The sequence below is a fragment of the Convolutriloba macropyga genome, chromosome 2 (assembly GCF_964194025.1).
Source record: "Convolutriloba macropyga chromosome 2, txConMacr16.3, whole genome shotgun sequence".
NCBI classification, from domain to species: domain Eukaryota; kingdom Metazoa; phylum Xenacoelomorpha; order Acoela; family Convolutidae; genus Convolutriloba; species Convolutriloba macropyga.
The window spans coordinates 55329104-55355831 of NC_134469.1; the positions used below are offsets into that span (position 1 = coordinate 55329104).

Below are 26728 nucleotides of genomic sequence, written 5' to 3' on the forward strand. Positions count from 1 at the left end.
AGGCATGTCGCTCTTTGTCTCATTTCTGAACTGAAAGAACACTGGCAAAAGCGACTTCAGAGTACGTCCTGTTTCCTCGTAACCCACAAGATCGAACCCTCGAACCAACTCCGACTCTTTGTAATACTTGTTGGCCGACTGAAGGTCAGATTTAAGTTTATCATTCGTCAAATTTACACGACTCTTAGTCAAAATCAAATTGACGCCATAGAAATTAGGAAAACGTTTCCTGTAGTCATCAATTTGACTTTGCATGTACTTGAGAACTTGTTCATACGGAACTTTAGTTCCATTCCTGTCTGTCAGATCACCATAACCTGTTCTGTATTCAACATACTGGATGTTGTCCTCAACCATCATAGCCAGCGATGAATTGAGCATCGCTTTCCAGACGTGCCATGTGTGTTTGGCAGATCTCGTGGGTCCAAACTTGCTCTCGAAGTGGTTCCAGATCATTTGAACGCTTTTGCTGTTGTAGTCATTTCCATCATACATGGTCAAGTGAGCCCGAAGATTTACGAGTTCATTAGTATAGTTGGAATCAAGAGGTGTCGGACATTCTCTACAGGTGTAGTCGGAATCCAAGGTTTCAACTGAAACGTGACTTCAGTCGCAGTTAAATTACTTCCTGATCGTAGGCGTCTACTGGTACCAAAATTTTGAGTAAATTCACTCTTTTGAAACTGATTTCCACTTTTGCATCTTAATACATTGAAAAGTGCCTGTACATACTTACACTTAGTTTTTTTAACAGATAGAGGCCACGCTGCTTCAGTAGGTCTAAAGTTGGTCTGTAAACGCCAGTAATGTGGATTTTTTTGTATAAAGTCTTATAAGATATCTAATAAAAAGTAGTATTGTATAACATATCATAAAAGGGCAATACTCCTATACCAGGAGGCACGTGCTAAAAACTGTAACTTTAAGAAACACCAAGTCATAATGTTGATTATAGAGATGTAATTCAATGGTTAGGAAAAGGACGACTTTTTTCGCGGTAGCAAAAGAAGATTTGTGAAGCAAATTTCACGAAAGTTTCCACTGTTGACAAGGAACAACATTGGGATAACTCAAGGGTCTTTTTTGAAACACCACCAACACTGGCGTCAGTGAAACAAGCTGATCAGTTTGATTCTCTGACGTCCGGCCACATCACCACCAACACTACACATTCAATATTAACTGAAGGTGGAACACTGTACAACTCCACTTTGAGTAAAAAACATAACCGACTAAACGTCGGAAGAATTGCTCTTGAACGACTAGTGGGAGCTCTAATCAATTTGAGCCTGCTTCAGTCGGGGGGGGAGCCTAAATGGGACTAAGAAGTTCTATAGTGGGCTTCAAATAACCACATTAGAGGTTAACATATACCACTATTAAGATTTAAAGTATAAAATGACACCAGTTTCGGCGCACTTTTCATTTGACTTTAAGTATTAAATTGCCGCCAGTTGAGTTCAGCTGCTTGAAATTGTGATTGAGAGGGAATTTTAGATCCCGTGAAATGCAAAATGTCAAGGGCGAAAAAGTCACTCGAAAAGTCAAAATTGTCAAGCGAAAATTTTGCATAAAAAAGACACACACGTTTACAATAATTGCTATGAACTACGTTCAAGAGCAATTAAAAACCGATAGAAAATCAAAGCACATCTGTCGTTCGTCAAATCAAAAAGATCGATAGAAAACCAATACTCACCATCGGTTCGTAAAAACCACGATCATTATCGCTTCGCGGCAATTAAATGTGGATAGCAAATTTGAACTTGAGGAGGCTGCCAAGGTGTGTTTTTAAATCAGTTTTCATTTTAGTTATTGATTATGTTGATATCATTTTTTATAACTTATTGATGCTACTAACAATACAAGGGGACTGATTAGCAGTAACACTTGTAAACTGGAAGTAGAGTTTACGAAAGGAAGACTAATTAACCTCCATCGTTGAAGTAGCGCAATTGGTAGTTGTCTCCCTTCTCACAGATCTGACAATTTTCCAGACTCAGGAGGAGCTGAGGGTACGTGGCAATGTCTTGGGTGGCAGTGAAGTGGGAGTGCAGCAGAGCACCCTTGGGGAGTCTTCGCAGTATCTTGTACACCTGCCGTAAATTTTGCTTCTTGGCATGCAATGATTTATTAATTAAGACCAGGATAAGACAACTTTAAAACGTAAAACTGATTCATTCGTTAGCTAGAGTTCCCATGACAACCAACATTTTCTAAAAATATTACACTATATCGCTGCTTCGATATTATCGTTCAAAAAGTATTCCACAAACATGAGTTGAGACAATGAAAAAAACATGAAAAGCATGCATCCGATAAATATAAAAAATCAATTATCCCCCAGAATGCCGAAATAGGTACAATTTACTTTTAGTCGCTGCATAATATACATGCCAACAGATACAGAATTCGGGATTTGATATGGAAATACCCCATTGAAAAACTTTCTTTTCTGCAAAAATATTAAATTGATTGCCCCATGCCGTCGCCATGCTTTATTGCTAAAGACTCTCATAACGTAGGAATCGATCAGTGACCCCTGATAGCGCTGAAATGACCTTGAATTGCCTCAATATTAGTGTTAATAATCATTTTGAGAACGAAGTAAGATATATTTGTGATAAAGAGACGTATCCCGCAACACAACCTAAATCCCACTTTCAATTAGATTAGAAAACGAGATGAACAATATAAAAACAGCATTGAACAAAGCACAAAAACGTCAAAAACTCGTAAAAATCAAAGTCAAATTGCGGCAAGTGACCACAAACCACTGTCAAGGAAACGAATTTTTGTTCAAACACCACTTTTTTGTTCCACTTCACAGCGTGATTAAAAAAATACTTCACCCCGCAAAAGCAATCTTGTTTTCAATTCACTTTTTCTTTGTGTTATCAAAATCACCGCACCAATCTGATTTTAAATATCATTATGAACAGATTTTAAAAGAAAGAGAGTGCCAATTCAAGCTTTTGAATTGCAAAAATCAAGAGCACCGCAATGTGGATTCGTTCAGCTTACAGCTTTGCATCTATCAAAATGAGTCTATGCCAGCAAAGAGAACGGAATTTGTACAAAAGCAAATGTTTTGTGAATTCAAATTCAAACTCAAGATTTTGCTGAAAATCTAAGTTTAGTCAAAAAGACCTAAAATTTAGCTTACATATACCGTTAGAGAGGTGAAGTTTAATTTATGCAGTAAAATATTGTTATTGATTCCCGTTGGAAAATTGCTCATTTGAATAGCATTCATTTTTCCTAATGCAACTATAACTATTTTTTTAAATAACTTGATTTAGATACAAAGGGATGACAATTATTTTTTATTAAACCTACAACAGAAAAAAACGATTCTGCATCCTATTATTAAAATGTTGTTTTGCAGTTGTCAGTAATGTTAGCGTCTAGACAAATTAGCAGGTGTTGAGTGTTATTGTGGTCTCAGTCTGCATTTGTTGTAGTATATTCTGACACAACTGAATAAAAAACTGATAAATTCTGTAAGTAGTGCGTGTCAATTTCTTCAAAAACTTGATTTCGCATTATAAATTTTTCTTTTTTCCTTTAAAATTAATAATGTCGTAGGGAAAGCGTGGTTAGAATTATAGAGCTTTTACCGAAAAAGTGGGTTCAAATGGCCAAATGGCGGGGAAGGCTGGAAAAAGGAGGGGTCCAAATCGTCAGGTTGACGAGGGTGGACGAGGGGAATATTGGGGGGGGGGGGGGGGGGGTGTGATGGGGTGATATTAGGAGGAGGTTGACCGAGTGGGCGTGAGACTTTCTCCTCCAAACATTCAATCAGTTTTGGTGAATTGCATACTTAAGGACTCAGGAGGGTCGAATTCTTCCATTAAAACCCTGAATTTATTACTCTTAGAGACAACTGGGGCTTACAGATGGTAGCATTAGAGGGTGCATTGGGGGATAAAGTGGAAGACGTGGGGTTGCGCCGAGGGGAGGGTAGTGCGCGAGGGGTATGTAGTTTATAAGAAACTGCCCTCGATACCATGAAACTAAGTATCGGTGAATTGCATTTCATAGTCAGACACTAGCGAGCCGTAAAGCTGTAGAATACTAAAACAGAAAACACAAAATCAAGTAAAATTGTTGAATATTTTCCGTTTGTGCCTCGGTACGTTATGCGCCCCCAGTTACAGAGCTTAAATGGTATATCGTTATGTATGAAAATGGCATCGTTATGTCTGGTGGGTGCAAAAAATATGCTTCCATTAAGCTGGAGGGGGAGCACAAACGGAAAAGATCCAAGTTGTTAGTAACCTTGTTTAACAAAAAAAGATGAGAATATAAGAAACAATTCTAAGAATAATGACAAAAAAGCAAAAAAAAAAATGTTAAAACTGAACAATTATTTTAGCGAGCATTACTTAAAAGAGGCTTAAAAATATATTATACAACCATTAACAAAAGACTGACAAATAGATGATCAAATAGAAACTGGGACTCATTATTACATTGTTCTGGCGCTATATATAGGGTTGATTTTAGAGACTCAAATTTAGTACAACAGCTTTGCTAATCAAAATCTTGAATAAAAACTAACTTGCTATATTTACCATTCTTATTCTGAGCAGTGGTTGTGTTCCATGATTTTGATTCTTTTTTGTTCCTAGCACTATTCGGTAGAGTCAGTAAGGACTCAGGGACTGACTAACGAATTAAAAAAATTTAGGGGACTCTGTCGGGTGTGCAATCGGGTTGACGTTAGCTTCGATCTAGTGGGCAATTAGGTTGGTGGTAACCTTCAATCTTTAATTTGTATTACTTTTTCATAGAATTAGAGTTGGTCATTAAACCAAAATTCAGCATAGCAAATAAACAACATGGTTGGCTTTACTGAGATCAATCTATAATAGGTTTCGTTAAGGTCTAACTTTCGGGTGTGCAATCGGGTTGACGTTAGCTTCGATCTAGTGGGCAATTAGGTGTGTGGTAACCTTCAATCTTTAATTTGTATGACTTTTTCATAGAATTAGAGTTGGTCATTAAACCAAAATCCAGCATAGCAAATAAACAACATGGTTGGCTTTACTGAGATCAATCTATAATAGGTTTCGTTAAGGTCTAACTTTCGGGTGTGCAATCGGGTTGACGTTAGCTTCGATCTAGTGGGCAATTAGGTGTGTGGTAACCTTCAATCTTTAATTTGTATGACTTTTTCATAGAATTAGAGTTGGTCATTAAACCAAAATCCAGCATAGCAAATAAACAACATGGTTGGCTTTACTGAGATCAATCTACAATAGGTTACGTTAAGGTCTACTTAGACTAGGTCATCAGGAAAGACATGGAGACTCCTTCAGATTAGTGTTGCTAAGAGAATCAATCGCCGCGCTCCTCTGGTGGCTTAATTAGGGAAGGCACTCTGAGGGTTGTTTACCAGTAGAAGAGTTGCAAATTTAGACTAACTAAGCTAAGGTGGATGGACAACTCAAGCAGACAATTATCACAATCTGCAGTACCCGTGAAGTACACGATGGGCCTTAAATTTTGCGTTTTTTCCCCAAGTTGTTAATACTCGTCTGGTTTAGTTGTGGAGTGAACCACGACGAGCTTTTCTACATTTTCAAAACTGATAAATTTATGGGATTATATATTGATCTCTTAGTATGACTAAGATATATTGGAGACTTGATATGCTTAGTGCAATCATAGAGCCGCCTATTTCACAGCTAATTTCTCCCTCGAGTTGGATTTTAGTTGAGGCTAGAAAACTTCGAATCGAACTTCCGTATTTCTGTCGTATACAAACTACTGCATCCCTATGTGAATCTTAAAAGTAGTATACGGTCTTGCTATAACCCTCTCTGTTGATTAGGATAACAAATTTTTGAAGTTACTTTTTTTCTAATTCTCTCATTCCCAGGAAACTTTAATTATTTTTTTGGTTAGAATTGGAAGAGGAATGTCCAACCACTCCAAATTTTCAAACTCCACAAAAACTTAAAGAGATTTTAATGACCTCCAGGCTTTACCCGTTTATCCCGTTTTTCAGGACAAAAAATTGGTCAAGAAAAAAATCTCATAAAAAGACCACATGACTAATTTAATTACTGCAAACTTCATTTGAGATCAATTATTTAATAATACCTATTAATGTCGAGTCGATTTGAGATAATTATAAACATGGCTAGATAACACAAGAAAATGGCGTATTTCTGCATGGTTGCAACAATCATCCGTTTCACGCATCGGTTCTGCTCGTAGTTCTAATATTTAAACAAATAAATACAGAACCCATCGACTCTGAATTATATACAATGTTAAAAATGTTGATGAATCGGTAGAGTGTAATCCTCTACCTGGCTGAAACCTCAAATAAGTAATAAATAAATTGACGTAGCCAAAAAGTTTAGTTCGTTGATAGGCAGTATGGAAATTTGTAGTATAGAAAGTACAGAAAGCGAATCAAAATGGTCACCTTTAAAGTTGGTTTTTGTGATTTGACTCCATTTATCCTTACAAAATCGTTTTGACTTTTGTATGAAAAAGTAATGCAAGACAAAATTCATTTGTGCTACGAAGGCTGTGCTTGACATTACGATGCAGAGGTATACCCCAAAATTTCCGCCTTAGTAAAATAGGCTCGAAAATTAGATACATACAATGAACGAAATTAGGAGACATCCTTTATATCTTACTTTTCGCAAAAGGGGTTCCGCCAATTTTGCAAAATAAAAGAACATCCGGTGCGAAAAGTAGGTAACAAATCTTGTAGCACGTTTCCGCTCAATTTAGGCATCTATTATTTGCGCGCATTTTGAGCATGCAATCAGCACTTTAATAAAGATTTAATTAAAGCTTTCAAAGCTTTAAAGTGCTTTAAATACATACAACCACAGAAACTGATTTTTTTTCCAAAAAATCTCTCGCACATTAAAGGCTTTGTATATCAATGTGGGACTGATCGAGTTTAACAAGTAGTAATAAAAAGTATTAATAAGTAGTAATAAGTAGTAATAAAGTACTATAAGTAGTAATAAAGTAGTAATAAAGTACTACTAATAGTAATAAATTAGGCTTAATTAAATAAGTAGTAATTAAGTTAGGCTTAATTGCGGATTATATGCGAAATCGAGCTAAATTGCGTGCGAAAAATTGATACATAAATGGAGCGGATGCGTGATACAACTCGCGCGAAAAATAGGTTATTAAGTTTGTACTTGTATTTCGCGGCTAAAATTAGGACACTTTTGCGAACACGGGATACGATATTCCCTTCCATTTTGCCGGTTTCTGCCAAAGTAGCTATTTTCTGCAATATTGTTCCACTTTCAATGTATTAACATAGTAAAAACGAACACGAGATACACGCATCGGGCATATCTGCCCGTAACAATTTGGGTATACCTCTGCATCGTAATGGACAGGCCTTTGAGTTTTGATGTTGCAATATTGCAGCCAATTATGTGATTAAATTACTTTGTTTTTGCCCCATCAGTTATTTAATTCCGGATGCTTTGATCAGTAATTGACATTGGCATTTGCAATGGGACTTTTAAATTATTATAAAATTCACAATTCCCTTTTGCCTTTTTAAGTGATATTATCTCTTTTGAACTAGCCGTCATTTAAAATAAGCAAAATTTACGAGGAGAAACAAGCGCTTCTGTTACTTAATTGAATATGAACTTCATCTCTAAAGCACTTTAATTGGCTTGAAGTCTACGGCCCAGAATATCTCTGATTGAACCCACCTGGGCCTCAAAGGCAGGTGCTAGACCATTAGCTAAACTGGAAGCCTGGCCGAGTAACTGCTGAGATAATTGCACTTCGCGCGAACCTGTTTCAGACAAAATGAGCATACACCTAATGAAGGGAGACACCCTTTTAGAACGCAAAACAAAATTATTCAGTAACTGGTCAATTGAATTCAAAACATAACCGACTAACGTCGGGCGAACTGCTCTCAAACAACGGGCGATTCGGTAGTAGTCAGCTGGGGCTTAGGGATGCTAGCAGGGGGGGGGGGGGGTTAAGCGATGGGGGTCAAACTTTTAAGACTATGTGAACCGCCCCCTCACAACTTGAACTGGGCCCTCTAAACATTTTTGGTGCAGGGGAGACTTAGAGACTAGTAAGGCGTAAGGCTCTAAGAGAACTAGCTCGGTCACTTAATGCTCTCCGAGTTCTACCTTCTTTCCCTTTTATCAGGACAAAAGACAAAAAGATCAGACGAAAATTCGGTTAAACACAAAATTGTATCAAAAAGACCACGGGATTAATATAATGCTATCAAATTCTTTTGAGATCAATTAAATATGAAGTATTTACTTCTTTTTTACAGAGGCAATATTTATTTTACGAGAGCGACTAACCTCAACAAAAACACTCAGAAACTATATTCGGAGCACAATAACGTCACTGAAAATGTCACCGTTGTCTTTACCCATTGGAACCTCAGTTCTGCTGCTTTTGATCTCCGTTTATCCCGATTTACACCTGTTTATAACAGTTTATCCCGTTTTTAAGAATGAAAAATACGAAACGAATGGGTCAAGCAAAAAATTGTTTAAGAAAGACCACAAGACTAATATAATTGCTACAAACTTCATTCGAGAGCAATTAAAAACAGTCGCACTTACATCATCTGAAGGTGGGTTTGAGTAGCTGTTCGTCAGGAAAAGAGCTGATGGTCTGAATCTGGTTTCGTTGTAGTACCCATCATTGAGCAAAGCCACCTTTTTCTCCGTGTAAGTTTTGTTCAGTAGCCGATCGTTCTCAGTTAGATTTTGAGTTGAGCCGAACCGCCAGCTTGCCTCCTTCAAACATGTATTCAAATTAAAATCCCGAACTTCAAATTCATTTAAACGTTCCCTTAAGACAATGGGTTTTGGTTTAAGTGCAATCCATTGTCGTCAGTGAACACATGTATCGTCAATGCAACAAGTTCATGAACAATTCAAGTTCAATGCAACAACTCATTTCTTGAGTCAGATGTTGCGTTCACGTCAAACGCCCGTACAAACAAAACCTTGTAATAACGCATTTAAAAAAATTTTAAAAATGTAGATTTTCCAGAAGTCTTGAAGGCTTTTTCAAATTAGAAGATGAAAACAACCACGAAAAGCATCGAAATTCCTACTAAAGCTGAGTGCAAAAAATAGGCGTTGTGAGATTCCGAAAAAAACTATTTCAATCCTGAGTCGAGATCTTGCAAGAATCTCAACAAATTCTTTTTGAACTAAAAATTTAAAAAATTGTTACTGATGAATTGAAAACCAACATCTTGCAACGGAGATTTTTCATAATAGCATATCTATCAGCTAAAAGGAAAATTATAGCAATTTTAACTCCAAACAGAGACAAAGCGAGGACTTCCCAAAAACTTTGATAAAAGTAACTTCACTAAAAATTTGTCGGAGGATTAACTGAAAATTTCAGCATAGAGTCTCATCTTACTGTCTCATCAACCGTCAAGATTCCCGACTTGTTTATGACCTTTGAACATCAATTTGATCGCCACAACATGTAAACATAACATACAAAATAGACTTTAAATTTACAGGCCGTGAAATGCATTCTAAGAACTACGAAGAGCACAGACCTAACTATTGCATGAAAAGCAAAAGACAGTAAAGCAGGGAAAACGCAATACTAAAGAAAAAAGGTTATAATTTCTGGCAGTTGACTTCGTCTTTAATTTTAGAAAATTATAATAAAACAATAAAAAACAAAAACAAACTCAAATAAAATTTCCTGCTAGGAAGCTCTCCGGCCGTTTGCGTAATTCCCAAGGACTTAGAGGAATGGGTTGACGCAAAATTAAGAATTGTTGGAAAAAATTGAAGTATAACAATTGCAGCAATTCTATCTTGTTTTCTTTTGTCCAATCTGTTCCTAAACTCCGGTTGTAAAATTAAGAACAAGAACATCTCGGAAATGATATCACTAACAACTAAGTCAAGTACTAATTCTGCTTTCATTAAGTTTTATTTAAATGCTCAGGTTCGACCAAAAAATTCTCCATGGTCTCATGGCTTTTTAAACTTTTTGAGTCCTTGTCTATCATACTCATCAAGAGATAGATAAACAAACTGATAGAAGTTGACGCTTTGTCACTAATTTAAATATGAAGATAGTACGCAAAAAAGTTTTGTGACCATATAGAGAAATAGAAAAAAATTATTTGCAGTTTTGAAAAACAGAGAAGAGCTCCTAACCGATTCTACAGTTTTCTTAAAACAATCACGTGAGCATTTTAAAATGCCGAAAGTCTGCAGTGCAAGCATTTAAATTGGCAGAAGTTGCTACTTAGCCAGAAATTGACATCCGTTGACTTTCGTCGTTTCAAAACGTGCGCGTTTTGTGTTTTAATAAACGGTTTTCGCGGTTTTCGATAAACGCCAGAAGTTTTCAGTGACTTCAAGGAAAGACACGTAACCATTATTCAAACTATGCTTGTACCACATCGAGATTGACCCGCTTGACCCACATCGAGATTGAAAAAGTAAAGGAAAAAAAGAAGATAGAAATAGGTAGAAAAGTGTAGAAAGTGTCAATAAGTGTTCCAATTTGTGATGCAGTAACAGTTAGATTCCAAAATTTCTTTTTACTCAGTTTCTAAACTGAAGACTATTCAATTCATTTCTAATGCCAGCTAGCAACTGCTCTAATGAACTATGATATCTATAGTTTATTGGTTTATACAGCTTCTTCTTCCGATTTCGCTGTTTTGACTTTGACCGTCTTTGCTACACTGCGTAAATCAATGAGTGAAATTTTACAATCCTTTAAATTGAAACAAATTGAAAACAAGAATTGAAATTAAAAAATGCGGTCGAAAGGTAAAGAAATATAAAAAAAATAGCAAAAGGAGTTAGATATGTATCTAAAAAATAAAATTTTTACCACAAAATCAAACTAAGACAGCCATTAAAGGTCATGATCCTATTCAAATATGAACAAAAAATCAAGAAACAAGTGGAAAATTTCAGTATGCAAGATTTGGGATTTTAGGAATCAGTAAAATAACAACAAATTAAAAAATAATGATTTGAATGAGTGCAAGATACAAGAAGTTTGTAGGAATCGATGAGAAGCCTTAGAGGCACAAAACCAGGAAAAATAGCAAAAATCACAACAACTTTGAGAAAAATGGGGCATCAAAGCCCGAGATTGTCACAAATACTTGAGGAAGTCCTTAAGGAGAATATCCGGAAACATTGGAAGAACTAATTTTGATACTTTCAATGACTTGAAAAGAACAATAGAACTTCAAATGATAGCAAGATAAACAAAATCACTTAAAAAAGTTCAAACAAAAAAAGTTTTCCAGTCGAAAAAACGTTAGGTGAAACTAGGACCCTATAAACTGACTGGCATTATATCAAACTAGCAGGCAATAAGATATCTTTTTGCAAATAAGTGAGAATAACTCATAAAAAACAACAAGGAAACGCAAGAGAAAAAACAAAAAAACTGTAGTTTTAATTTTTCATAATAAAAAAAACGACATTATTGAACTCAAACAACTATATAGAATCACTTATTTGTCATCAAAATTGAATGAAAACAGTCAATAGTGAATAAATGACTGGAAAAAAAACAACCAATTTATGAGAAATTTCAAATCCCCGCTCACACTTTTCGAAAATAAATAATGTAAAAGTTTCGAAACGCAAGAGCTGCAGAGATACAATTTTTGATCAATTAAATATCCATTAGCTAGCAAAAACACCTGTCATTAACGAGATTAAGCTATAAGACACCAATAAGTATAAGCAGTATCAGCAAAAATCAAATGTTTTTGGAAACGAAAAGTATATAGAATAAGTATAAACCAAAACAAATAATTCAATTATTTTAGGCGCTCCGAGCAATTAACCAGACATTTATGAGATGAAAATTAAAAACAGAAAGAGATTTTGCAATAATCGAAAACTTCAAGGACATAGAAAGCCTTAGCTTGGAACAGAAACAAAAAAATTGATTAATTGTTCCCTATTATCACCCATGAAAACTATCTTTAAAGAGATTAATTGCACATACCCAAGATATTGCCAGAAAATAGCTGCTATTGATTTGCGAAGCCTTGATTGGGTTTGACAAACAGAAAAAATAGAAAAAAAAGAACGTTGTGCAAAAAATAACAATGCAATATTTTTTGTTTTCATTTTGTTTAATATACTCCTGTTATCAAATGAGAGGATAAAAGGAGAGGATAAAAAAATTAGAGATGTTAACTAAGTCTTCTAAAAGCAAAGTAGCGTGCATCTAAAATTGAGCCTCATGCGTTTATCTCGTTTCTTTTTTATTTCATTATTCGGCATTGACTCTGATCCTTTCAGAGTGCTATGTTGAGAAAAGTCTGTTCAGAATCACTTCTGAGGAAATAAGAGACAAGTAAAAATAGAGAAGCATCGAGAAGTCAAATAGAATTCACGCAAAATGTTGACAAAGCTGTGGAATGAGGTAAAGTGAAACAAATTTATCTTCAACGAAGTAAAACAATGTAAACACTTTGAAGCAGCTGGCTGCAAAAATGAGGGCATTTTTTTAAAAGAAAACCATAATGACACTAAAAACTCTCAAAAACCAAAAAAACTTTTTAAAAAAATTTGAAAACGAATAGTGTTAAAGTCACGAAAACCACTAACCACGATCTAGAACCAATAATTAGGTTCACCTATTTCTTATTAGCAAATAGTGTGACCTTCTTTCTTTATTTAAGGGGTTAAGTGATAAGAGGAAAGATGCTAAGTGATAAGACAAAAAGAGAAAAAATAAAAAGTGGAAAAAATCAAATAAAAATTGGCAAAATTCAAATCGCAAACAGTCAAACGGTGAAAAAAAAGTTAGCTATCAAAACCAAAAATTTGTTCAAATACAATCTCTCACTCCACTTTGAAAATATTTTTTAAAAAAAGAGCTGGCCTCAAACCTACTTTTTCAGCCCCGTTACTATTCCACTTTAATTTAATTCACTACTCTAAGCTGTCATCTCACTGACTTGGAAAAATTTGCAAAAGTGTGAAAAGATTTATCTAAAAATAAGACAGCGCACCAATACAATCTAACCCGTTTAGATTGCACAAAAAATCGCCTAAAAATAGCTGTTGAGAGATTGACGGCGTCTAACAAAATCACAATTGTGCTTTACTTCGTAGGAAAAAAAATGCATTACATACTAAAATAAAGGTGGACAAGCGACAAAAATTCTCCGATCAACTCCAAATACAAATCCAGTCTGTTAATCCACTACTTTAGATAACATGGTCAACCTAATATGATCACAACTAACATTTTCTATAATGAAACCTCCAACATGATGCCAAAAAATAATAGAAACTTTTATATAGAGTCTAAAAACGAATATCAGCATTAATATTGTTAAAAGATTTAGCTAAAATGTGTTTAATGAAAAACCTGAACTGTTTTGAAACTGCAAGCTCAAAACCTCCTTTCTAAATACGTAAGACAAAAAATTTCACACAAAAGCGTGAAAATTATTTGCACAGTGAACTCTATTTTTCTTTGATGAAAGAGATATTTCTAATCTAGTTACATGTTCAAAACTTCAATAGAATGCACTAATGCAAAACTATGGGCAAAAACTCTTTCGCCTCAGTTTGGTGGGAGCTACTCTCTTCTAGCAACGTCATTCTTTACTTGCTCATGTCTTTACTTGCTCTTTACCGATGTATAGCTCTGCTCAGCTTACAAAATCTCAGCTATAGAAATTTTGGATCTTTTCCGTTTGTGCCCCCCCAGCTTAGTGGGCGCATATTATTTGCACCCCCCAGACGCACGTGCAATATTTTTACATAGTAATTTACTATGTAATGGCACGTGCTCTGTAACTGGGGGGCGCATAACGTACTGGGGGGGCACAAACGGAAAAGATCCGAAATTTCTATAAAGAAAAAAAGACTCATTAAGACCTCAAAATAGTTTGTGAAAATGAAAAAGTGTTTCAATACTCCTTATTTTAAAAAAGTTTTTTTCTCATTCAATTATGACAGCACTTCTAGCAGACAAATGACACACCAAGTAGGCTCATAAAGGCCCCTAAAAGTGGTGTCGCAGTTGTTGATTTTGTTCCTTAAGAAATTCAAAAACAATTAGTTGGTTAAAATTGATTAACACATGTTTATAATGGCCAGGCCCGAGAGCAATTATGTTCAATTATGTTTAATGAAAAAAAAAACAAATGAAAAGTTTAAATGCCCAAAAAGTTTATATGCCCTGAAAAAGATGTATGAAAAAGGCGCCTAATCTGCGTTTATTTAATTCGGGTATATGCGTTCTTATGTTCTGCCAATTTTGACTGTCTTCAAACAGAAACTAATTGACAAATTTTGAAACAGATTACAAAGAAAACAGTTCGAGATTTCCTTCACTAATTTTAAAAAATTGAAGAATTAGATTTGGCCGTAAACTGAAGATTAATTGCTTCGCTAAAAACAAAAAGCAAAAGAGTAAAGCAGAGAAAGTATTTATCTAAGAGCTGCAAAAAACAATAAATGCTATTCACAATGAATTTTTCTAGGCAAGGCTCTGAATTGTTACAGAACTTAACAGAAAAAATAAATTAGTAAAAGTTTTTCCATGATTTTCAATTTTTACAAGCTTATTGGTATTTAGTGCGACTCGATCAAGACTTAGTGAAACTGCAATGCTCTCCAGTGATGACATCCTCAAAATTATAGTTACCCAAATGCAGCCCTTCGAAAGCAAATAGGTCTAATATATCAGAAATCATGGGAATTGAGCTGGAAAAATAAAATTGGAGGTTAAAATTTGAATTGGAATTCCTAGAATGTAAAAAATAGAGCCCCTATACCATTCAACGCTTGAGATTGAAAAAAAAACTACGGCGAGAATCTACCTTTACGCGGCTATTAAAAGATAGGAGAGGTGAGTAGACTCCAGGGCTTTTCTGGATGACACCTTATGGATTGCGCCACTGTGTAGATCGACCTATGGAAAGATCGTGCTGGACCTTAATTGGCTATGAAACATTTAGCTCAACTTCAACTGGCATGCTGGATTATGTAATGAAAGTCAATACACTCTAAATAATGTTATAATGTATAGGTGATTTTATCAGCACTGTGTGCAGATAAGACCATGTGCAGGTTAAATTTCACTGCAAAATTTTCCCCAAAATTGCTTACCTGCACACCATTCAGGTAAATTACCTGCAGTTTTTTATTTTAAATGCTTAATTTTGAAGCAAAAAGTTTTCCGAAAAACTGCACTTTGAAAAACTAATTTGTAAGTCATCTTTCGAGACCGGAAAAACGTTATCATGGAACCTCTATATGATTTATCCCAAGCTAGAAATATCCCCCCTCCTACTAGAATTATAAAATCTTTTCATAAGTCGAGGTCTTGATTGGGGTACTTACAATATCAAGACTTTGCTTTCTCTCTTCCGCGTAATCTCCAGCCGAATCAATTCCATTGCCCCATGAGGTTGGGGCGGGTGCCTCCCCAACAACATCTTTTTCGCCAAGGGAATTCCAGATCAGAACCAGAAGCATAAATTTCATTTCGTTGCTTCAAAAGTCCTTTCTTAACTTTATGTAGTGAATATTTGAGATCGAGAAGTGATGCCGAAGTTATGACTGAACTGTAAAAGGCCTGTCAACGAATTCAAATGTATATAAAAATGGCGCCCTCCACAGTGATCTATTGTTTTTGATTATTCTCTTGTCAGATCTGATAATATTCCCTTTCAGGTATTTACTAAAAAAACTGCGTAAGAGATTTGTAAGGTCTCACACTACAAAAATTACAAAATCAGCTGGAACGTGTCTTTCATTTGAAAACTACCCGAAGTTTGATAACCAAATGTAAATACTCGTAAATACAGCTTTAAGCTGATCTCAGAGAGACTGAGAGAAATTTTTCAAAAGTAATGTAATTAGATTTAGGATGCCAACCAAGACTGAGTCAGAATAGTGTCACAATTTATTTTCTAAAGGTCAAAGTTGTACGAAAAGGTCAAAAGAGCAAAAACAGCAGAACCCTACCACTGATCAGAAAATGTTCTTAAGGTTATGGAATACAGCTTTCAAGCCAATATCTAAAAAATGTCACAATGTTGGATGAAGTTGGCCAGCCTTGTTTTTTAATTTGCCCTAAAACCTACGTACATATCAACAAAGAGGCTTGGTATTGCGCATTTGTTTATAATGTGTACACCCCACTCATCCACATTCTTGGCTTAAATATCTACCAAACTCAACAATCAATCAATGAACTGAGTGACATATTTAACATTCAGTTGAAAAAACAAACAAACGAATAAAATATCTCTTGCAAAAAACAATCTTTTGGTCAAATAAATACGTAATTTTGTCAAAGAAGAAAAATGAGATCCCCAATTCAACTTCTCTCCATAAAATAGGGTGCTTTAACAATCAACTTGGTTAAACTTGGTTATCAAACTTGGTTACCCCATTTATTTTTTGCAATCTCAGATAAAATTTCAAATCTTTTGAATGGTAAAAAGAGTCAAATTTAGGAAACATAGCCGGCAGATTGCCGGAAAATAGCCGCGATAGACGCCTTTGTGGCCTTCAATGAATTGAAACTGAAAAAAAGATAAAAAGATCAACCACTAGTCCTTTAAAAGACCACTAAACTTCTTGTGTTAGATTTGGACTGTCAATTTTATGACACATACGGTCTATAAGGAAAAAGCCCTAAAAAGCTCAAAAACTCAAGACTAATAATCAAGAATTAGGGCATATATGTTTGGCACTACTTAGATGCACACTACTGATCTCTAACTAGTAAATGTTCATAAAATTTAAAGCTCCATAAATGGGTAGAGAAGTCATTTTTAAGTGAGGTAAGCCATGCAATCGACCTAAAAGCAAAAATGACGTCACGCACACAAATTTTAACTGCGAAGCAGTTTAAGTCACTGAAGTCATTGAAAAAAACAATTCCAAGAAGTCAGGTTGTAAGAATCATCGATAGAGAAGACGAATTAAAAAAAATAGAAGAACAAGCCCTGACGTACAATTCAAAGAACTTTTATTGACTAAACAGAAAACTAGACCTAGAACGGACCATGAATGGATTGGGAAAATCATTTAGAAAAAAATCCGACCCAAAAAATTGAAAAAACAGTAAAAATCAAAGTGAAATTGCCGCATGTGAACAAAAAACCATTAGCGAGAAAGCAAAATTTCAAATACTGTTTTGTCACTCTACTTAAAAATTAAAGTGAAAAAATCTCACGCCGCAAAACCACTCGCTTTTTCGCTCCATTTCCTGTTTCGGCGTGACCAACATCACTACTCCAATTTGACTTCAAAAATCATGAAAATGTGTGAACAGAACTTACAAAAAGAGACGGCGCCCCAATACAATTCAACATTTTTTGAATTGTAAAAAACCACGATGTCCTCAGTTATAGCCCCTATCGCTTCGCGGCTATTAATCAATAATTATCAAAAAGTAACCTCAGTTTAAAATTCGTAATCACTTCAGAGAACTCAGTAAGTCAAAACTGAAACAGTCGTTTCTCAATCGCAGATAGCGACAAAGTGACAGAAACAACAAGAAGGAAATTAAACTGAAACAAAGGATGACAAGATTTAAAAAACAATAATAATTTCCTATAGAAAGTTTTATCCTATTGAGTATTTTGAGTTAGAAAACAAAAATGAGACAAAAGTCCTCAAAAAAGAAGTTAGAAGAAAAACGCAAAAATATCTAATGCTTTTTTAAAACAGAACAGCTATTAGATCAGTAAATTTGCAAATGGGAACCCCTACACAAATCGAGTTGATTCCACTAGAAAAACGCTGGGAACTGTCAAATATGAGACTAATGAATAGGACTAAGTAAAAAAACCACTAAAACTCGAAAACCAATTGTGATTTTGATAGAAAAGGAACGGTTTCGGGTTCTTGTAAAGCATATATTGTATGGAAAAACAAACAATCGAAATAAAAAAATTGGTGTTGAAGCCACAAAAACCATAAATGATAGCGTGAAAATTTCACATATTAACACTTATGACTTGTTAGAAAATGGAATGGCTCCTCTGACTATTGAGGTATGGTGGGGGGGGGGGGTTGGTACGGTGGGGGTATGGTGGGGGGGGGGGGGGGGGTCAGTTGGACTATTGGGGGGGGGGGGGGGGGTTGGTTACCTAAAACAGTGGCTCAATTTGGCTTCTTATTGACGATTAAAATGTCAAAATTACACATCTGATGAAATTTGCTGCCAAATAAATACCAAATCTCTTGAACTCTACAAAAGGCAGAGAAAAAAATGTAAAAAACTCAATTCAATGTAAAAGCAAAAAGTCAGCAAAAATACAATGAAAAAAAGAGTTTCCGTAAGAATTTATATATGCCACACATAATAAAAAACATACCCGGCAGATTGCCGGAAAATAGCCGCCGTTGATTCCCATTACTCTATTGGGATTGAATGAAAAGAAAATATCAACAAAAATTGATTTTTGGATAAAAACATTTTTAAAGGCGATTTATTTTGATGTTATTTCTTAATTGAATATACACTTGGCTCTGAGTGAGAGACTACAGGTTCTAGTATCAATACCAATACGCATTATAGATAGAAACTAAAACTTATGAGAAAAAAGTTTAAGTACTGGGCATATAAAAAGGGGCTTTATGGCTTTATCCCGTTTCTATTTCTGAATTTTATTTTTTTTTATACAGACTGTCTTCATTTTGATTTGCTTTGCTGAGCAGCTGTTGTTTAAAAGGACTTTAAGCAGAATGAAAGAAGAGTGAAACTAGCCTAGAGAAGTCAAAAAGATTTCACGCAAAATGTCAAAAAAGCGGCAAAATGGGTAAAGCGAAGAAAAAGTTCGACGAAGTGAAAAACATAATACGACAAGTCCTGACGTACAATTCATAAAATTTTCATTAACTAAACAATAAACGATTTATAACGGACTATGAGTAAAATGGGAAAACCATTTCTAAAAGAATCAGATACAAAATTAGAAAAAAAACAAAAAAAATAGGTGTCAAAATGCCGCATGTGAACAAAAAAGAATTAGCGAGAAACTGAAATTTGGTTCGAACAAAAAATTAGGCCTAGAATGAGCTATTAATGAAATGGGAAAACCATTTAGAAAAAACCCCGATCCAAAAAAATGTAAAAACATTAAAAATCAAAGTGAAATTGCCGCATGTGAACAAAAAAACCACTACCGGAAAAGCGAATTTTTGTTCAAACACGGTTTTCTAACTCTACTTTAAATTTAGAGCGAAAAACATTCACGCCGCAAAGTCACTCGCATTTTCGCTCCACTTCTTTTTTCGGCGTGACCAAAATCACTACTCAACTTTGACTTCAAAAATCAATAAAAAGTGTGAACAGATCTTAAAAAAAATATAGCCGGAAGAATTCCGGAGACTACTCGAAGTAAAAATCCATTAAACGCCATCCAACTACTCATCAAACAAAACATGCCGTCACTCATTTATGATTATTTTGAAACAAATCCTTGAAACAAAAAAGTAAAAAACAATAAAATCAAATCTGTTAAAATATGATAAAAAATCTGATCAAATTTTGTTATAAATTGAGATCCCGCAAAAACTATTTCTGCCAAAACAGCTTCATCAAAACAACTAGTACATACAAAAACCACTTATGTGAATTTCGAAAAAAAATACTTTAGGCTAAATTATGAAAAAAAGCTCTTAAAAACAACTTTCACTGAAAAACTGGTAAAAGTTACTAAATTTTTTAATATTTCAAAAGCTTATAAATCCAAAGAAAAATTCCCTTCAGTCAATAGGGTATCCAGATGCTCGCAAAACAATAGGGAAGTCATAATAGGCTAAGAACATTAAAAAAGCGAAAAACTGCAAAAAATTAAGAAAAATAGTTCCAACTGTCGCCATTTTTTGTCATATTTCTCAACAAAAAAATGATTCTTACCCACAAAACTCTAACCAATTGTTATCATAAATTTGTTCAAGTAGAAGGGGTTTCTTCAATACTCATTTGAGCCAGTAAAACAAAATAATTGTCAAAAAAACGCAAAAATTAGCCCGAAAATCAGCAAAATACATTAAAAACCTCCGAATTATAAAAAAAAACCACTACTTATACCAGCCTTAAATTAAAACAAAATCATAACCAGTCCTCTTAACCAAAATAAATAAAAAACTGCTTCAAAATGCCGCACGTGAACAAAAAAATTTCGCTCGCTTAGAGAAAATTTTTTCTGACATCAATTTTTCGCTCTCTCAAAAACAGCGGTATGAACAAAAACTACTCTCTTTTCACTCCGCTCTTCACTTTTGTTCAGCACCAAAAGTACTCCATTTTATTCACGCGTTTCATTTCCCGCTTCAAAAATCACTCCAATAAAATTGATTTAAAAAAAAAGGACTTCTCCAATACTCCTCTTCTAGTCGTATTAAAAAAGACAGCGCCCCAATACAATTCAAATTCTTTGAATTGTAAAAAATAATAGGAGCGCTATAATAGCCGGCTGAGAAGATGAGGGCGGCTATTAAAAACAATCGAAACAAAAACAATTGGTTTCCAAGTCACAAAACCATACTTATAGGTTTATAGGGCGAAAATTGCAAATATTAACAACTATGGCGCGTTATAAATTTCATCTCACTAAGGCGATTTAATGATCAGACAATCGTAAAGAACATGACGGTACATTAGAAAGTATATAAATCGGTCAAATTTGCTTAAGCAAAAGAAAATTGTTGGAACAATTACCCAAGAATTATCGCACGCGCAAAAATCATAATTTTTCGGCTTCACATTATTATGCTGAACTCCATTAAGGATGAACCAAACGGAAGTTTTTTCTGCCAGTTTGGGACCACAGAGATTTTTGGCGTTATGGCAATGAGCAATATCTAAATGTTTGTTTGGGAGAAAAAAAATGACATGTCATCAAAAGGTGTTTCGCTCCATTTCATTATTTGGCCTGTAACAGAAATATCTCATCATGAATAGGACTGTTTGGAAACATATAAACAAAGAAATTCAGGTGCAGTCGATTGTTTTTCGGATTTCCTATTTTGTTTTCAATTTTTATGAGCTGATAACTCATTATTTGTTTTGTTGGCCGGTTTATAACTCAATATGTTTGTCCTCTATAATAGTGAAACATTTAAAATTATTTATCGTGCAATTATCTGTACTTTGATAGCCCAAGTTAACTAACATTAATGAGGACACATTTTTCGGCTGGTTTCAGAAAAAAACCTTTGCAACTTTGAACGTAGTACTTTTAATCTTTGTGTTGTATTTGGCGTTTTTATGATTTATGTATCGGAAAGTGTAACAATAAATCCCAAATTTAACGTTTTTTGTAAACGCATAGAATACCACAGTATTCTGTTTCAAATAGAGACGACAACTGAGCACGTTCAGAAGCAACAGAGCTATGCTGGCGATGATTGGTGTATAACTAAGTCAAGGACATACGAATTTTCACGAACTTAAAGTCAATCATCCGATTTTATCTATATAAATATACATCACATTTCCTTCAACTCAAAGAAACTTTTAATTTCATATAAATATACATTAAATGTACATATTTATATACTAAAAAAGGTCAAAAAGTGTCTGAAAAAAAAACGTGCTTTTCAGAAAAAAAGGGAACGAAAAGGACAAGGAGGCTCGGTAATGTGCAATCGCACATAAGGTTCCGGTTCCGACCCCGCTCATCCACAATTTTGGCATAATTGTTTACCAATTGATGAACAAATAGAAAAACCCAAAAATTATTATTGGGAATCCCAAAAACCCAAGAAAACCAAAAAAAACCAAATATTTTTCAGAAAATGATATATGAAAGAAAAAATAGCCTCCAAAGCAAATAACTCAGTGGAGTAACAAAATGATGCACTAGATTGATGAGATATGCCAATATTAAGAAAGCTAAATATTAAGCAGCAAAATCAAACAACAACAACAAACATCAATTACATCAAAAACTTTATCTCGTTTTTAAAAAACAAAACTTAATAACAAAATCAACATACCGTCAGATAAAAGTTAAACTAAACAAAATAACTTATAAATCACCAGAAAAGATATGGGACCAGTCCATAAAAAAGGTTACTTTTTTAAAACAATTAACATCAAAGTAATGAAAACCATTAGAAATCAAGTAAAACATCCCAAAGGTTTACGATTATCTTATTCGATTACCTTATTAAATATCCCAAAGTTTCACCATGTCCTTATTCAATTTTTGTTGCGGCTAAAAAGAACAACAAAAAGACAACAAACAAAAATTCAATTACAAATTGTAAGAAAACGCTGTCGAAGCCGTAATGCCATAAATTGGCCCTGAAATTACGTTAGATTGCGCTTTCTTCAAACAATTATAATGTAGTATGTTGCTTTTCATTGAAAAGACTAGGTAACAAGTAGCCAGCAAAGAAAAGGGCAAAAGTAATTAATAATTTTGATTTTTTTTCGAAACAAAATTACCTCCAAAGTAAAAAAGAACCATCAATTACAAAATAAAATAATTAAACAGGTTCATTTAATTGTCCGCAGGAAACACTTGAGACCTGCAATTATCCAGAATATGTCTTGAGTCTACAAAAACAACGTCAAATATAACAAAAATCAAATAAATTTACTTTTTTTGTGAAAAACCGTTGTCAAAGCCAGTAAATTCATAACAAATTCTATAAAAATATTAGATTTTGTAACACCAATCTCTTTCAACACCTTCCATTGACAGCATTAATGTCATATTTGACCTGCAAATAACGAGTCTAGATAACAAAAGGACAATAAAAGAACAATGAACAAAATTGCAAAGTTAATTTTTTTTTATAGTTTTGGGAAACAATTGTATTTAGAGTCATGAAAGCTATCAGCTATCTACTAGTATCAGAATATCGTCTCATCTATTTTTCCATGAAACGCTAGTGAAACATGTCATTATAAAAGAAATTCCATTTGACAAAACGACAAATTGAAAACGACAATTAAAGATAAAATTTAAAAAATCAAATAAATTCTTCAAGAAGGAATTGTCGAAGCCGTTAAAACGATAATATATCTTTCAGGATTTTTAGAGTTCAATTGTCTCTTATTCTGACCGCCAATAATGTGATATGAGAACTGTCAATAATGTGATAATGTGACAAAACTAGAAAAGGTCAAAAACTAGCAAATATCATAAAAAATAAAAACCTGAAATCTAGAAGTATCAAAGCCAAAAAAATAACTTAAGTCGTAAAGCCACAATAGATATTATAATTTAAGTCAGAAGAAAGAATAAGCATTCTTTCTTTGCTGGCACTAGCTACAAATTGACCAAATTAAGAAAAAAAAGAAGAAAAGTTCATTAAGCAATTTTTTTAAAAGTCAAAACGACCAAAGCTTTCAAGTGAAAACCTAAACGCATTAGCTTGGAGTCGCTACGACAACCAATTGAACCTATCACTTTTGAGCTTTGATTTGATATGTTCTGTTCTTCACTTAAAATATAGAAAATTTTTAAGAAAAAGACCGACTGATTAAAATACGATTTCATTTTGGATTGTAACAGTCAAAGATCCGTCCAAAACTAACCCTGCTAATACTTATTGTCCATAAAGAACACTTAATTTTTCAAATGTTATAGATATAGATAATTTGTTAGTTAAAAACTCAAAAATAAATTCTGCGTTTTTGATAATCAAGGGGTAAAGTTAGCAAAAAATGGCAAAGTTTTAATTACAGAGCATTCTCAACATAAGTTGATGTAGGAATGTAGTTGGGTCTACATAGATTCTATTAGGGTTGTTTGGGGATGTACTTCCGGCAAATTTAATCAAAGTGGACTAAAGTAGCTGATTTTGTGCGGTTTTTGATTAGAAGGCTGAATTTTGAAAATTTTTCCCCAAATTTTTGACAAAATAATTAAGTCAAAGTAATCAACAATACTATTTTGTCGTTAAAAATAAAACCAACAACACTATTTTTTGAACACTAATTTTTAACAAATTTTAGCAAAATTGACAAAAATTTAGGCAAATATTCCGAAAAATGTGAACAAAATTAACGGAATTCACTCTACTTTTCTCAAAAGTTTAAACATCGATTACTCCCTGAAAAAACGAAAAATAAAAAATATTCCATATTCTATATTCTTCCAAATTCCATTTTCTACGCTGGACGGGCTTCCTAATGATACCAGTCTCAACTCTCTACGATGAATAAATCTATCGGCGAAAATTGTCTAAACAAAATAAATCCATTTGAGTATGTAGTTCCTCACCCCTCATGAGGGGTCGGAACAAACATACAGTCTGCTTGGGGTTTGAACGGTTTGTTTTTCGCGAAGAATGAGTAAAAATTGTTGAATTGGTTAGACGAACCAGTTTTAATTAACACCTGTTGCGATAACAGCAGTTAAATAAACTGCCAGTGTAATAAGTTTTAATGCCCGATCGACACTGGAAAAACACTTCAGCATTAGACTACGAGTTTCTCACACTCTTTTCTTGCCACTGTTACTAAGTAAACATTGGCGAGAAAAGAATGTGAGAAACTCGTAGTCTAATGATGGAAACAGTTTGATAAACTTGTAGTCTAAAAAAACGTGTGTGGTGTATGTGGTGCGTGTTGTGTGTGTGGCGTGGGTGGCGTATGTGCGGTGTGTGTGTGTGTGTTTGGTGTGTGCGTGTGTATTGTGTGTGTGGTGTGCTGGTGAGTGTGTTATCTGTGTTGTGTGTGTGTTGTGTGTGTGTGTGTGTGGTGTTTGTGTGATGTGTGTTTGGTGTGCGTGGTGTGTGTGAGTGTGGTGAGTGTGTGTGTTTGGTGTGTGCGTGTGTGTTGTGTGTGTATGCGTGCATGTGTGCGTGTAAGAGTGTAAGTGGGCGTGTTTGTGTGGTGTGTGTGGGTGTGGTGTGTGTGGTGTGCTGGTGAGTGTGTGGTGTGTTACCTATGGTGTGTAAGTGTGTGTGTGCGTGTGTGTTTGGGTGTGTGTGTGTGCGGGCTTGTGTGTGTTAGTGTGTGTGTGTGCGTGCGTGTGTGTGTGTGTGCTTGTGTGTGTGTACTTGGGTGCATGTGTGCATGTGTACGTGTGTGCGTGCGTGAGCGTGCGTGTGTGTCTCTCTGTGTGTGTTTTTTGTGTGTGCGTGTGTGTGTGTGTTTGTGTGTGTGTGTGTGTGTGTGTGTGTGTGTGTGTGTGTGCGTGAGTGTGTGTGTATGTGTGTGCTTGTGTGTGTGTGTGCGTGTGTGTGTGTGTGTGTGGGTGTGTGTGTGTGTGCGTGGGAGAGGGGAGGGGGGTGGGGTGCATGAGGGCAAAACGAATAACAGATCCAAAGAAATATCACTTACCTTTGAAAGTGTAATTGTCCACAAAAATGAAAATGAGAAACCAATGAAAGTTTGTTCAATTTTGAAATGATCGCAGCAGGTGTTGATTAAAAAAATTGTCACACGGTTGTTATCACCCTCGAAGTAATCATAACAACTCGGCTTCGCCTCGGAGTTTGATAACTTCTCGGTGGCGATAACAACCGTGTGATAATATTCATTCTGCATTATCTCACCAAAAATTTAATGCTAGGTAATTGTAATCTGTTGTCAAAGGAATGCTGCTGGATGCGCCACGCATTCCACTGGTACCAAGTATCAATTTTTATATAAATGCTTTTTTAAACAGCACATAAAATATTTTGAGATTTTTGACCTCATCCTCGAAAAGCCCTGAGAATCCTTGAGGTAATTTTCTATGAGAATTTTCTAAAAATGCAGTGAGAGAAAATATAAAATTATGCATTCAATTTGCAATCTTAATCAAGATAGGCCGTAACAGAAACTCATCGCTTGATCAAATTGTTGACTGTTGAACAAAAGGATATAGTTATTTGAAAGAGAAACAAAACCAACGTAAATCGTCCATATTAGCATTGTGTTTTAGAGACCATATTGAGCAAACGCAATTCAAGTTCAACCTCGTTTTCGAGTTCTAATTGCCGTAGGCTTCCTTAAAAATAATTTTTTAATGCTTTATGGATATTTAGAGGATCAAAGTGTAACAATAAGGAGCTTTTTATTAAGACTTGAGTAAGAGTCGGGAGCTCAGGCGCAGTACCATAACATGAGAGAACGAAAGGCAATAAATAATGAGCGGGTAAAATCAGATGGTTGCCCAACTAAGCAAGTTTCCTGTCCTGGCTTAGCAGGGCCCTAAGTTTGCAGCGATGACTTAGTGGCCCTAATTTGCGTTTCAATCGTTTGTCAACTTGAATAGAAACTGTTGGAAAGAAACAGCTTGCCTGAAAAACATATTGACTGATTTTGGTGGTTAGAGAATCCTGAAAAACATATTGACTGATTTTGGTGGTTAGAGAATAATGGATAGAAAAACATCAGGCACTAAGAACCTCGAGGCAGCTCAACTCAATTCAATTAGTCAATCAATTTGGAATTAAGTCTTACAGACGCACTTGAACAACATGTACGCACTAGAAATATGCTTTTATCGCGATCGTTTCAAAGTTTCACGCCCAACGTGTTGCCCTAACTCTAATTTTGCTTGCCTTACTTAGTCACTATTTCTCACCAGCAATAATCTGAATTCTGACTCTTTCTTAAGTGTTGAGACAAAGAGCCATATTTTAAACAGTTTGATTCTCTAAAGCCGTTAGATAATGTGTGATATCTCTTGCTACGGATATGTGCATTTGAGCCACGAATACGTAAAGATCTAGTGAAGTTAGATTCGAGGTGCGAATCACTGTATTCTGTGAAGTGTAGG

At 34.8% G+C, this 26728-nt stretch overlaps 1 protein-coding gene across 5 annotated transcripts in view; it reads right to left on the reverse strand.

Moving 5' to 3' along the window:
* LOC142335361 (adenosine deaminase-like) overlaps positions 1-26728 on the reverse strand; it is a 50491-nt gene that overhangs the window by 21925 nt on the left and 1838 nt on the right. The window contains exons 1-5 of one of the 5 annotated variants that reach the window (XM_075383821.1): positions 25782-25799; positions 15375-15598; positions 8607-8783; positions 1934-2096; positions 1-593 (exon numbers count right to left, since the gene is read on the reverse strand). The exon at positions 1-593 is cut by the window's left edge and continues 91 nt beyond it. In XM_075383821.1, the coding sequence (XP_075239936.1) occupies positions 1-593; positions 1934-2096; positions 8607-8783; positions 15375-15518 (1077 nt within the window). In that variant the 5' untranslated portion in view covers positions 15519-15598; positions 25782-25799. Of the gene's footprint in view, positions 594-1933; positions 2097-8606; positions 8784-15374; positions 15610-25302; positions 25415-25517; positions 25762-25781; positions 25800-26728 lie in introns of those variants that run through there. The other 4 variants (XM_075383817.1, XM_075383819.1, XM_075383820.1 and 1 more) reach the window with 4 other exon arrangements.